Source organism: Triticum dicoccoides, chromosome 7A (assembly GCF_002162155.2).
Source record: "Triticum dicoccoides isolate Atlit2015 ecotype Zavitan chromosome 7A, WEW_v2.0, whole genome shotgun sequence".
Taxonomy (NCBI): Eukaryota; Viridiplantae; Streptophyta; class Magnoliopsida; order Poales; family Poaceae; genus Triticum; species Triticum dicoccoides.
In genome coordinates this window covers 86,624,197-86,639,105 of record NC_041392.1, presented here as the reverse complement: position 1 = coordinate 86,639,105, position 14,909 = coordinate 86,624,197, and the positions used below count along the sequence as shown (strand labels likewise).

Sequence of the window (14,909 nt, the reverse complement as noted above, 5' to 3'; positions counted from 1 at the left end):
GAGTAATTTCTTCAAAAGCCAGTTTCTTTCGAGAAGGCGGGAGGCCCATAGCGAGTTACAATAGTGACAGTTCTTGTACGGAAGGCCGTAATTCCGGTAACCTCGACTGCTCTAAGAATGATCCGGGCTAGCCGGGCACATCACATCAAAGTTAGGTCATTTGTCAAAAACATGGCAAATAGCTCAGTTGGTTTGGTAAGGGAGCTATTCTCTCACTTAAACCACTCCATATTAGGTATTCTATCTCGTCTTAAAGTTCCCCCGCATTACCCATAACTTACCACCTGTATCTCCGGAACTCAAATCGCAAAATGACAATGCTTTCGATAGTCTGTACTAAATTACTTTGTACGAATGGACATCTCGGCCGTCGGGTAGCTGATCACCATTTCAAAGTCTATAGCCGTGGTTCAAGAAATGGAATTGCTATTCTCGATTCAGACAAGACACTGATTTGTTTACGAAACGCTCTTCATTTTATAGGATCTCCCAGTCGTCAAAAAGGCGGTTCCTTCTTTTTAAAGACCAATCATTTATTTATTTATGAGATAATGGAAGAAATGGCGAGCTATTTAAGAAGCTATTTAAGAAATGTGAATTCTCATTGTTTCGATGATTCTCAATGGAAGATCGGGGCGTTTTTGACCAAATCTTTTGCAAATAAAAAAATTCCGTTCAAGAAAGAAGAAGATCAATTTTGGGTTGAACCAACAACCTGATTGTGTGGTTATTCTGAATGCAGATAGAAAGTCTTTGGTCATACTGGAAGCTGATCGATCACAAATACCTATTCCATCCTTAGTTGATTCTACGATCCCATGGGAATCCTATAAAAGAATCACTTATCCCATCCCAGTGAATGATCCTATACAGTTTGTATATCTATTTCGTCATTCGATCATGAAAACAGTGATTCTTGAACAGAATGCGACTAGTAGAGAAGCGCAATCTCTCAGAGTCACTTTGAGTACGGGGAAGTCCGCAGGAGGGATGAGATCCGCCTGCTACTCCACCTCTTCTTCTTCCCCAATAGACGAAGAAGAAAATAGGGCCAAGGCGCTATTGGAGATGCGCAAAAAATATCCATCGGGAGATGGCGCTGACGCTGACGCTCGCAAGGCGGTTTTGCAGGCAATTTCTAAAAATACTTTTTTTCGTTGAGCTCATAACCCGGTTTGGGCCGATTGACTCTGAGAGCGATCGAGGGGTCGCGGGCTCACACCTTGCTTTTGCGCATAGGATCAAAGAGATCCTAGAATTTAATGGAAAGAGCAGCGGCTCTCTGAAAGACCTCATTGATCTTAAATTGGATTTGGAAGACGCCTCTAAAAGAGAGGAGATTCTACTTCCATATTTTTCCTCAAAAAAAGAGGCAAAGTCCTAGCGTGATACAAAAAGAAATAATGGGCAAGGGCGGGGAATGATAGGTTCATAGATGTGGAGTAATCAGTTCTTCATTTGAAGAGTTAGTTGGCTGGCCTACCGGCCCGCAGATGTAGAGAGGTTGCCCCCACCATCCTCTTGAACTGCGAAATCAAAGCGATTCCTGTTGATGGAAGAAAGGCTAATTTTGTTTGATCCGATCTGCCTATGCCAGTTCGAGTCTGGCGAGTCGCTATCATTTGTTGCCCTAACTTTTTCTATTAGTTTATCTTGTCCGTAGTGATATTTTGGAGAAGGAGCAATTACCGGAGTGAGAAAGGTAGAAAGAAGCAATCACGAAAGCTAGTGCTAGTTGTGGCTTTTTGTACTAATCTTGTTTGTTCGGTAGCTCGCATCAGCAGCTTTAAAAGGAATAGAAAACGAGGCTTTTTCCACCACACCAGGGGCGGGCATTACGCTCAAGCAGGGGAAGTCAATTTGACTGCTGCTCGAGAACCTATTTGAACAAGAAGAAGTAGCATGGCTCCAGCGGGGCAGAGCCAATTGGCTACGACATGGTGACCGAAATACAAATTTTTTCCACCACTTTGCAATTGCAAGAAAAAAGAGGAATCTGATCAAGTACTTGATGAGCGATACTGGAGATCGAATAGAAGGTAATGACTTACTCGATGCACATATTTAGGGCTATTTCTCTCATCTGTTTAATACGCAATTCTCTTCGATAAGAAGGGTTCTCTTGTGTTCCAGGGTTGATTAAGCGTCTGGTGGAACAGGGATACATTGTGTGAGGCCAAATTGCCTGACGAATTGATGAATATGGCTCAATATAGACTGGTCCAGGTATACCGGTCAGTCTTGAGCCACCAGGATAGCCTTCCACATATCCTGTTCCTCCCTTGAGTGGTAACTCTTTTCTAACCTTAGAATCCTGAACCAATTTGCTCCAAAGACTCTGTCATTGAAAGGAGTCCATAGGTTGATAAAATAGGTTTTCATGAAAACCACACGTAGATAGAAAAGGTAAGAGTTACATGTGCCAGAAGCGAGGAATACCGCTCGGAAGCCCGATTGAACCTGTCCTCATTCACTGCCATCTCCATATATTGGATGCCAAGCTTGAAAGGGTAATGTTCCGAGAGGATGGGGCCATAGTCTTCTATTACGCACGCTACGCAGACGATATGGTCTTCGGCTTACCGAGAGGGGATAAGTCCACGCGAGTCACCCAGGGTCTCAAAAAGGTCTTAGCTAGAGTCCTTAGGGAGCTCCTACAGGGCTTCACTTCTACTGAAATTTCCAGAAAACAACCAAGGAGGCTACAAATTATCGGCTTGCCCCTATCTCTGAAAAGTGAAGGTCAGCTCCACGTGGGTATTCCATCCAAACGATGGGAGAAGAGGATGACACTTGTTCGTATTGAAAACCGGAGACGAAGGGAAAGAGGTTTGATTGGAACATGTTCTACAAGAACTCCTGTGTAGAACACGCCCGTATCTATTCTATGGGCTGGCTTCAGGCCAACCCTACTGCTGAAGTAGAAAGCATCATATTCCGGTTTTTCCAACACTTGATCAGCAACCGGGCGCAGAAATTCCTTGAAAAGAAGGGGATGCCTACAACCAATGCCTAAATAAAGGCATATGTCGAAAAGTGCAACTACTAATAGATTCAGTAAAGGAAGGCCCGGAACGGGCTGAGCTACTGCCCGAAATAGAAGAGGACGACTAGAGTAGAGGAGCCTAATTCCAATCCAAACAATTGACGAGGGAGTCTAATTATTTTTCCGTTCTTGATTGTTTCAATTGCACTTTCTTCATTGGAAGGTTGCTTGGAAAGTGCGATAGTTACGGCGCTTGGAGTATACGGATTGAATTCTTCCTTCTTCTATAGGTCTTTCTGGGCGGCGAGGCGGAAAAAAGGTGTAGAGAGGGAGAAGGTACATAAAAAACGATTTCTAAGGTAGAAAAGAGGCATCCACCAGTCATTGAGAACAGCTAATCCCGGAATTAGCAGGCCGGTATGCGAAGAGAATTTGGTATTGAATCCGCGAGGCCAGGTGAAGAAAAGTCCAATATGGGTGGATTACCTTTTTCTGAAGGATAAGTCTCTGGGACTGACTGAACTGAATGTATAGCGTCAAGATAAGAAGCACGATAGTCGAAGATGTACCTTGTGGGGTGGGGTACGAGTAGACCAGACCAATGATGAAAAGCATAGATACGAGCATGGCCTCCCTGTCTCAAAAGCAGGCCGCCAAGGGTGCTCGCATGAAGCATTTCTCACTCATAAATAAGTAGTTATCACAAATTTAGAAACATGCTCTGATTTCTCTTATCGAATTTCATTCAGATTTTCCAGTATTCGGAGTTGCTTGGGAAAAGGTCTAGTCAGGGTCGGTTCTGTTAGAAGTTTCGGGTTGATCGGAAAAAAACACCCTAATTAAGACTTTTGTATAGTTTGTGTCAACCTGATTTTGGTTAAGTGCCCGCCCGCCTAGATAGATACGTAAGTGACAGTTTGAATGAAGTCAAGTGTAAACCGTGTCAACAACGAGAAATTAAAGTGTAAATCTGGATGGTTTGAAGTGGAAACCTTAACATGCAAAAGTTTCTACCTCATTAGAAAAGCAAGTATCTACCGGCGATATATTCATTCGAGTATCAACCGGCGTCAACCAGTTGTCAAACTCCAAATATTTCGTTCGTAGGGGCATGAAGAAGTTGCTAAACCGGTTGTAAAGTGGCTCTGATAAAAACCATCATTGCTTTATTTTTTACTTTTCATCTAGTAACGTGCATGAATGGATATGGTGGGTAAGATTTGAAAACGTTTGACATCAACCGGGCTCTACTTTGCTTTTACTTTACTTCACTTGCCAGGTCATTGTTGTCGATATTGAGGTGAGGACTCTCTCTTTATTCTCGTTTTATTTCTCACTAAATGATCTAACAAACGCATGATTTGATTACTAAATATTGAGTCATTGAACGAATATTTGAGTAAATTCACCTTTTTCTATGAAAGCAAGGATTGGGCTGGGTTGCTTATTCGTCATCACGGAGCAACCCGGTACCTTTTCTTAGGCGAGCGACTGAGACGAGAGCTTTCAATTATGCCGTTTTGGTCAAATCCCAGGGCTCTTTCTGATTTGATTAAATACTTCTATGTTGTATGATAATAGAAAGTCAAGATCTCACTCGCTTTTTCTGCTTTGTATTCTCGACTGTTGCCTTTTTCCACATCGATTGCTATAGGAGTTCCATCGTCAACCTATGTATGCTCAAAGAACTGGATCACGGAACTCTCAGCCCTTCGCCCCAAGGCTACGAAAACTTTTCTACTCCCTTTCCCTTCCCAACGTCATATCTTTCTTCGACAAGAAGGAAAGATCACTCTCTATCTAAATGATAGAACCACTGGCACGGTACCTTTCACATTGGTAAGTCAAATCTTGGTGAAGACATCACGAGCAATGACACGACGACATCATCTCCACTTCGTAGCCCATCGGTCTTCATTCATTGAAGCCAGGGCATTGACTGACTTTCAGCGATCGCTATAAGAAAGACATAAAAAAGTTCTCCTAAACCTGTTCCTTTCCATTACTACTACTTGGAATTGGAAGTCTAGGAGCAGGACTAACCTTTTTCTTTCGTTTAAATAAAGTCGAGATGTAGCTTTCTCTATCTCAAGAAATTATTCCACCTCCATTCATTGGAGAACAAAGCGTTATCTGATTAGATCCTTGCTTCAAACTCAACCGAATCAAGTTTCAAAAATAGATGTGGAAGAGGCAAAGGGAAGAGCGGGGTTGCCGAATTGTTTCTCAGAGCCGGACGAAACATCTATCTCTATTTACAATACCCTTACCCCCAAGAAAACTTTGTCGAAAAAGGTTGTCATCGTAATAGGGATTGCACCTCAACATGGCAGCCCTCAATTCTGCCAATTGTGTGTGACTTGTACTCTTCTAGGCTTCCTCTTTGCCTCAAGTGATTAAACTCATCAACTACACCAACCACATTTCTTACCTCAAACCTCTCTACAATCTCTTGAATTCACTCTTGCCAAGATACTTGTCCCCTATTCACTAAGAAACGGTTGTACCAGCTTTCAGCTCTCCCCCTAAGGTGCATAGCCGAAAGTTCTACCTTGTACCAATCCGTAACTTGGTACACCGAAAAGTAATGTTCACACTTTTGTATCCAAGACCTGGCCCCTTCAAATATTGGAAAAGAAACTCTAGGAGGTTGATGTATCTGCTGCCCATATTGATATTGATTTTGCGGCCTTTGTTCTTGCAGGTATTGGTACGGGTCATGCTGTTGAGTTGGAAGCGGTTGGTTAAGGTAAGTATATATTGGCACTTCTGGTTTCATGGAATTTCCAGCATGGGGCAAAAGTATTGGTTGGGAAAATGGGATATTTGGTATTGAATTGGGTCTTGGTTGTGGTGGTGGAGGTGCAGGATTAGGTCTAATATTATCATGTTTTGAGCTGTGAGGAAGGCCATAGGTGGCTGGAAACAAGTGTTCGTGCCAAGGTTTTGAGGGGGATGGAGAGGGTTATTTTTGTGATTGGGTCTTTTAGTTGCTTTGCTACTAGAGGTCTAGGTGGTTAGGGGTTTAAAGGTCTAGAATAGGTGTGAGTGGTGGTCGTATTCAGTACCAATGGTACGGTAATTGGAGGTTCAGGCGGTTCAGGCCTAGGATAAGAGCTAGAGGCTTCTTGAGGGGTAGCCATGGTTTCAGCTTCACTGGCAACAGCTGGTAGGGACATTTGTTGTGGTGTTCTAGGAAAATGAACCATATTGCCCCTAGTTGTGTTAATCGAGCTATGCTCTTCTTCAACGCTCCGCGCCTTGAAAAAAGTAGTTTTGTTGCTTGCGCTTTAATTTAGGAGTTTCAACTTAACTAGCATATGTGCATTTGGGTTGTTGGCATATGTCGGCTACATACTGGATGCTTTTCCATCATTGTTCGACTTGCACAGAAACAATGGGTCCCTTCTGGTTTCTTTTTCTCCCTCCAAGTTTGTTCTTCACTGTAATGTGTGTCAACTCAACAAGAGTGAGCACACCCTTCCTGCTGGTCTTCTTCAACCTTTGTCTGTTCCATTACAACCTGGGTCTTCTATTTCAATGGATTTTCTTGAGGAACTCCCCAAGTTTTATGGTTATAGCTCAATACTTGTGGTCGTGGACCGTTTCACTGGCTCATTTCATTCCTCTATCTCACCCTTTTAGTTGTATACCCTATCTTGTATCCAGTAGTAAGTCTACTCTTCTTACCCCCTCTCCTCTACCTTTTGTGGCCCATCTATTAGCTTTTTAACCATCTTTGAGTCATAGCGAGACGGCTCTATCTCTTTTCACAAGTACAGCCGTAAGTACAGTTGCGGGCGTCAACGATCAGCAGTACTGAGCTACGGAAAGTCTATCGAATTATAGCTACGGAAATTATATTGAAAGGACCTAATCAAAGGCTACTACAGCTATAACTGACCCGCCTATGGAATCTATTGGCTCGGCTGAACCGACATGAAATGAAAGAGAGGAAGGCGGAAGCTATTGGCAAATAGAGGGGGGGTGTTCTCCGTGTCTTTTAGCCCTCACTAGATGACAACTTGCTTACTTTTCACTTCTTCTTAAGCTTGGCAGACTAGTTCCTGACTGACTTGATAGTGCGATGAGCTTACTTGCTCTAGTTCTATCCTCGGGATTTACTTACCTGAGTACCTAGCACCGAGGATCGATGTAATTTACTTTCAAAAAGATGCTATTGATGCTAACACGCATATAAATAGATGTTCCCCACTGCTTGCTCCTCTTACCCGAATGGGGTTATATGCCTTAGTGAAACTCAGGGTAAAGTGGCAGAGGTATGACCTCGGGAAGAAAGAAAGATCGGGCGGGGAAAACGGGGTTCGAACCCGCGACTTCTGGCGTGACAGACCAGCACACTAACCAACTGAGCTATTTCCCCCTTTTGTAACTACTGTCGATTCAACAGTCACCTACTGGTTACCTTTGTAACTATACCAAAGTAGCTGTACAACAGAATGCCCTTCGCCTTTAGTACTTTTCTTATATATATTATGTTATATACTAAATGTGTCAAAGCAATAGAACTTATTGAAAAAAAACAAGCCCATCTTTCTCAAAAAGGAAGAGAGGGTGCGCCCCCCCAGAGAGAACCCCATTCTTTCAAGAAAGTTCTAATTAATTATGTAGAAAAAGAAATAAGGAAAATAGGAGTAAGCGAGTAGGGTCAACAAGATTCTAAACGAATACCACAAGTGACGGAACCGACGATGATGAAGAGATAAGGGGCGAAGGAGATTTTTTCTATTATTCCAATTCTTATTTATTGATTATCTAATTTATTTAGATCCATATTCATTTTCATTTGCAAATACAAAATCTCTTTCATTTTCTTTTTACTTTTGTGCTAAGGATAAGGGAACTGAGAAAAAAAGAGCTGGCTTGGATGGTACATCAAGCATATGACATATTGCTTGTTCGGTGTGGTACACATATCTGTCAATGTCAATCAAGTAAGAAAATGCATTCCCACTGTCTGAGGAAAAGGTGAAGAATTGCAATTTATTGAGCTTGTAAGGCCCGTTGAAGTCCCCGAGTAAGGGTATAAATAGGGCTATAAGTAGGCCGTTTGCTATTGCAATAAGGGCTGCTCGCCTTTCCTTTTGACGGCTTGGATTCCTATCGCTCCTATGTAGTGGTCGGCCTTAAAAGGAGTCTTCCTACCATACCATCATGCATTCCTATGTTATAGTGCCTTAAGCTTCGCCAGAAGCAAGCAAGATGATGAAGCGAAGCTTCGTAGACAAGGCTCGTTCCATGCTTGACTTACGAGCTCGTGTAGTAAGGCCTCACCCTACTTCAATAAGGGCTTATGCACTCCACTCATAAACGAGCGTTAGAGCTTTTTGAGCGAGCAAGCGAAGCCTTCCTGGAGCTTCCCCCTTCCCTCACCCGAGAATTGCATTTCCGCTTTAGCTTCCCCGGTTTAGTTGGTTTGGAGGATTAATTGATTGGATACCCAATCCGCATAATCTTTCAAAGTCACTGCTTCTACGACGATAGGCGTAAAGGCATGATTAGTTCCACGAATCTCACTGCACTGACCATAGTGAACTCCTTCTCGTTGTACCGAGATGGAGGTAAGATTTGAACGACCAGGTACAGCATCACATTTGACACCTGAGGAAGGTACAGCCCAACTATGAGGTACATCAGCGGGTGTTACAATCATACGTAGATGAGTTTTGGCTGGTACAACCACTCTATTGTCAACTTCTAATAAACGTGATTGACCCAATTCTGGATCATCTTCTGGAATCGTATAAGTGTCAAAAGTGAGTGACTGTTCATCGGAACTGTTATAGTCCGAATACTCATAAGGTTGGGTCGACGCCCGCCTCCCCCTAAACTTGACTTGCAAGTTTCCCCGCAAAAAGCTCTCCACGCCTACTCTTATTTATAAAGAGCACTATTCTTCTTTAGTTAGGTAGTTCTCCCCCTCTATGAGACCGTAAGACCCCGGTGGAATCGAAGGCCCGCTTACGAATAGGCAAGAGGGGACCCTTTCTCGCCCAGCCCTACCTACATCAGTGAAGCTGGAACCGAGGAAGACAATGTTCAACACACATGAGACAAAATGAAGGTATGGGACGGCCAGTTCACCACGGAAAGGGATGCTAGTCGGCTTTGGCGAAGTTGTAGGCCCCAATAGATCAGATCTCAAGAGTGATTCCTCACCTATCCTGCCAGGGGCCAAGTCGAAGGCTCGAGTATAGATTCCCTATGCTCATGTGAACGGCCGGCCCGTAGATCTAAAAGGATCCATAAAAAAGACCAGAAAGTATGTTTGTCCACGAAAAAAAACTCGCTCATGAGACCTCGAATTCCCACGTTCCAGCCTGCATTATGCCAGCAGGTCCCACCCCCAATTTCTTGAGTCACCCTTATCTAAAAAAAAGGACGGAGTCTATCTAGATCATAGGATCACTGTATTCAGAGGTCAATTCTCTTTCTTTGACCTCCCACCGTTCACGACATCCCTTGCTTCTCGCAAGAACGGCTCCTCGGTGGAGGAGTAGAAGCGCTGGTCCCCTTCGGTCAAGTGCTTGTGCATGCTCTTACCTACCATAGGACCTCCGTCCCCGAAGCGAAGAAGGAGGAGCAGGAACAACAGGTTGTCCTCTCTTGGCCCAATAGTTCTGCAACTACTACCGTGGTTGTTGCCAACGGGGATCCCCCATTCCGAAAGGTAACGGGACCTGCCCTTAGGTCCAAAGTTGTATGCCACTGCTGTGGTGCCGATAGATTCACTACTGAAGCCCCGTTATCGGACATTGCAGGCTTAGCATCTATTTTTCGTATATCGCTCCACCACACCGAGAAGAGGTATGTGTACCTCCAGTAATAACAAGAATGGAACCATAGGCTCCTATGCTGGGAGCATTTCGGGGTATAGGTCTAACCACCTCAACTCCCCGTTTCTGGCATGCTATAGTTCTTTTAGTCTCTCGACGGCGGGAATGGGAGATGACCGGTAAGCCAGATGCTTCGCGAACCACCGGTACATTTCGTTGCACTAAATCACCCTCGTTAAGAGGCGCACTCCGATACCATTGATGTCCAATAGCTTTGATAGTAATGGCTGGATCTACTAATACCCCGTCCATTGAGTATAACAGAGCAAACGATGGTATAGCAATGAACAAAAGAATGACACTTGGAAATATGGTCCGAATAATTTCGATAGTAGTTCCATGAACAATCCTTTGTGGGATTGGATTAGTTTGCTCGTTGAAATGCCATAAAGCGCGAACCAACATCCGTGATACGAAAACCAAAATAAGAATGAGGAAGAAAAAGATATCGTGATGTAAGTCAATGATTCCTTGCATCATAGGTGTTGCTGCGTCTTGAGATCCTAATTGCCATGGTTCCGCAGCATCACAAAGAGCGATTGTGAGGAATCGACATGATAATGAATGAAGAATCATTGGAATTTCCCATCTTTTTTAGCTCTGCTCCCGAAAAGAGAAAGGAAAGGAGACTGATCTTGACGTCGCCGTTGGTTTTTCCAACGAAAGCCTTATTTAGCATGTAACGTGAACATGAGCGGACACCCACACAATCTCGATTGGAAGAAAAAGTACCATACCATTGTCGTTTTTAGGGCAAAAAAGAATGGGTCATCTTTGTCAATTGATAACTGAGTGAGAGAAGACAATCACGTTCTTAAAGCGGTCGGTTCGCCGGATTCACAACCTTCCCCTATTGGGCGGCTGCCCGTGAAACACATAGGCTCCTATCGCATTTATCGATCGAGAATGGTCTCATCACAGAAACACTTTCTATATGTTATTTTGATATTCGAAGAAGCAAGCAAGTTTATAGGGCATATAGTTGTTTTTTGTAGGGCGAGCCAAGATCTTATCTTATTTGCAGGTCGTATAAATGAAATGATTGGAAAAATCATATAGAATTTGGAGGTGCGTAGTGTCTTACGGGGCTGTCTCACAATACAACAATTATCGCTACTGATTCCAGATAGAATGTTGATACCGGTGGAAAAGCACTTCTTTCTATGTATAGGGCAGTGAACTAAAAAAAGTGTCCTTTCTCGATACATAACATTGTATAAGTCAAGCCAAGTCGCTTCTTCATCTCCGGGAATCCGGTAAGGTACTTTTGGAACACCAATGGGCATATTAGATTAATATTATTATATTATAGTAAGAAAACTACACTTTAATATATAAACATAAGAATGGAAGAGAAAGAAAGAACCTGAGAAGAGCTTAGTTGGAACTCTTTACCGGGATCATAGGGGCTATGGTCCCCTCTCTCTGTCTCAGTCCCAGCCAACATCATAGCAACACCTACTCTTCCTTCTGATGCAGCCTTCCTGGATCCATAATTTGGCTTCCTCGTTTATTGATTGCTTGCAATCGCCACAACACCATTGAGTGAGCGTCATAGAATCCTCAAGGCGTGAAGTAGAAGTTCTTAGAACCTTGATTGTGTGTGTTCGTGCCCACTCCAATAGAGCATTTGGCCCTGTGAGCTTTGACTACGAAAGCTACCTATGTCAATCAGTATAGCCACTAGAGGGATTGGAACAGGTATATTCCTTCTTAGGCAGTACTTTAAGACAAACACGGTTCACAAGGTGGATTTTCTATCTATTAGTTGACTACGGAGCTTCCTCATCCTGACCTATCTATATGTGAAAAGCTCTCCGCCAGAATCTTCGTAGTAGTAAGTCGTGGGTTACAAGCTGTCCCTTCCTCAAACCACCCCGCAATAGATATAGGGTTTACCAACCTCAGGCATGGACATAGACACCAGATCATTTTGATAGAAATGAGGTAGACTGGAAGCTAAAGCCAATAGACCAATGGAACTAATCAATCACTTGCTTTCCCGAACTGGACAGCAGGATTTTATCAGCACTGGACTTGAATCGCATCGATGACTCTAATCTTTAGAGATAGAAGTAGATGGGAGAAGGTTGGATATGGATCATGATCAAGTCTACCTCGTAAGCCACTTAAAGATCTTTGAGCAGCTCGAGAGAGAAATCTGTCTTCATTGGTACAAAATAACCTTCGCCCCCCTTTTTTGTTATGGGATGGTGGTTCCTGTCTATCAACTAAGGTTATAAATTGATTCTATAAGAATCTAGTAGATCACGCACGTATTTTATTTAGTGTGATCTTGTGGGAGAGTAAGGAATCGCACCCTTAGCGTGAGGGGAATAGCCGGTTTCCTTTCCTTAACTAGACTACCTTACGGTAGCTCGACTGGGCATGTCAACGTATGTATTCTGTCTTCCCAATCAAACATTAGTCATTGCAGCTATTTCATCTGGTCTACTAGAGTAGAGAGATCTCTCACTTCACTGCACATCGCACTAACTAATAGCTAGCCGCCTCACGGATCACCTTATTATGTGCAGCTAAAGCAGGGTGTGTGCATTGTTCAACTAGAGCCGAGGAGGACAAAAGAATAAGGAACAATAGGTTCGCTACCCGATTTCAATAGTTTCCTTGATTTGAAATCAATCCAATATCCTTTCGAGAATCTAGAGTGATATCAACAACCTCCTAGTTGAAGTACAGACGAGGAAGCAGCCTATTAGTTTCAGTCCAGTCCAGGAAAGGAAGGCAATCGATTCAATTCATTCCCCAATTTCAGGCTTGGTGCTGCGCATTATTAAGAATATCATATAGTAAGATGGACTAGCTCGAGACCTTGGCTTCAACCAATCAATTGAATCTTGGACACATTGAATTCTTAGATATTGCTTAAGGGATCACCACATATATTTCTCAGATTATCATGTCTGTCTCGTCTTGCTATTTCCATCGACCAACCATGAGAGTGTTAATCAACTCCACCTGGAGGAAGTGTCAAAGGCGTCTGTCTATCAGTTATCGATAGATCGAACAAACCTAAAGGATCTGGTGGTTGTGTAATTGTAAGATTACTGATCATGGGATACGGATCTAGTTCATGTCTCTGCCTACGCGGAGCTGAGTCGGATAGTCTTGAAGAGATGTCTTGGAATGTTTGATGGCCGTGAAAGTAAGAATTATTTGATTTAGCCATAATTCGCCTACTTTACTTTAGAGGACTAGCTCTTCCTATTGGACTCGTGGGATTGGAGACAGCACAACCTCAGGTTCACTATCTTCTTTAGAGTGGGACAGATAGACTAGAATGGGCTGGTTTTTCAAAAGAGTTGAACACCCATCCGATATAGACTCATCGAAGGCAATGCGATAGGTCGTAGCCTGGGAGATAGGGGTTGAGCAACCAAGCGAACAAGGGCTCGTATTGTCGGAGGGTCCACAGGTTCCATTCTTGATCTGATTTCTCGCTATCTTATTCGGTGGTACAAAACGAAATACGAGTCCTATTCTTGCCCGATGTAGGTAGCCACGCCCACTCTAATTCCATCCAATGTATACCACACTTTGGTAGAAGTTAAGCGCTTAAGCAGCTCTAGAAGCTGCAGAGAGGTGAAAGCTGGAAAGCCAATAGCCAGAATTCTTTTGGCAATAGTGGAATAGCTAGGTAATACTGGTGCAAGCTCGGGTATCGAGCAACACTACCTAGAAACCATACCATACCATACATCTACTAAACAGAGGATGACATAGCCAATAAAGGATTGGTAATTCCTGTCAGAAGAAGAATCAGAGGAATCGAAGCAATCATAAAAGCAGGAAATTGCAATGCCTTCTCCACCCCGTGTTGATAAAACAATTGTATTTAGCGCGCCTCAAGCCTCCTTCCTCGGGGTAGGTCCCGCGTATGACCCAACCCATCTCCCCGAAGGCAGGCAGGTTCGGAAATAGCTTGCGCAGAAGCGAGAACCCCAGGTCCATATCTAAAAAAATATGTAGTTTTTGTAAGCGAGCTGAGGAATAAAAGTAAGAAAGATTCGCAAGAGAAGAAAGGACCTGGGACAGAAGAAAGAACCGAAACCTATAGTTGTACAGAATTCTGTTTGTTCGCTTTCCATTTCGACCACTCGCTCCTATGTATGAAGAATGGCTCTTCCTTGTCTTCATCTTTTCCAATCGACTGCCTTCGGGCGGATCCACACACGGATATCGAGTCAGTCTAGTGGCTCATGCTGCTTAATAGTGGAGGTGGGTAACAACTGCTCTTTCTTCTCGATCGAGTAGCCACCGCATAAATTGGTAAGCTTCCCACGCCAAAGCTAGTCTTCCTTGCTTTCCCAACAAACAATAAGACCCATAGCATGTGCACCAGGATGGTCTTTCTATCCCTATCTATTCTCACCGAACTAGACCTCTCATACCCGGCTACAGGAGAGGTAACTAGCTCTGATTGATTTTATTCGTCATAAATGATTTCCACTGACTCAAGCATAGCCAAGCCATTAAGCTAATATCTCCCTTGCCATTAATTCAACAAGGATTCCGAGAAAGGCATGTTACGAACCTAAGAACACCTACCCACCTATTAACTTTTTGAATTCTTAGCTTTGGACGTTAAGGAATGAGTGGAATGAATAGACGACGTACTCTCTCTAATCGGTGCAGCCTGCTGAGCCCCCTTTCTCCTCGATCCACAGAGAAAAAAATGTAGGACTAGTGCCGACAGTTCATCACGGAAGAAAGAACTCACAGAGCCGGGATCGGTAACTAATAGTACTACTAACTAATACTAATATATAGAAGTAGATATCTAGAAATAGAAATGAACTAATATATAGATAATCGAAATTGAAAAGAACTGTCTTTTCTGTATACTTTCCCCGTTCTATTGCTACCGCGGGTCTTATGCAATCGATCGGATCATATAGATATCCCTTCAACACAACATAGGTCATCGAAAAGATCTCGGACGACTCACCAAAGCACGAAAGCCAGTTAGAAAATGTATTCCTATTTGAAGAGTGCCTAACCTCATGGATAAGCTCACATTAACCCGTCAATCTTGGATCCAATTC

At 43.3% G+C, this 14,909-nt stretch overlaps 1 protein-coding gene and 1 pseudogene across 1 annotated transcript; one reads left to right on the top strand and one right to left on the bottom strand.

Moving 5' to 3' along the window:
• The first annotated feature begins 233 nt into the window (after positions 1 to 233).
• On the top strand, positions 234 to 1,515 carry LOC119327679 (annotated as a pseudogene).
• Positions 1,516 to 8,414: 6,899 nt separating this feature from the next.
• Positions 8,415 to 10,419, bottom strand: LOC119328180 (cytochrome c oxidase subunit 2-like). The gene is made up of 2 exons (XM_037601205.1): positions 10,032 to 10,419; positions 8,415 to 8,809 (listed from the first exon to the last, which is right to left on the bottom strand). The coding sequence occupies exons 1-2, from the start codon at positions 10,417 to 10,419 to the stop codon at positions 8,415 to 8,417; spliced, it is 783 nt and encodes a 260-aa protein (XP_037457102.1).
• Positions 10,420 to 14,909: the final 4,490 nt, after the last annotated feature.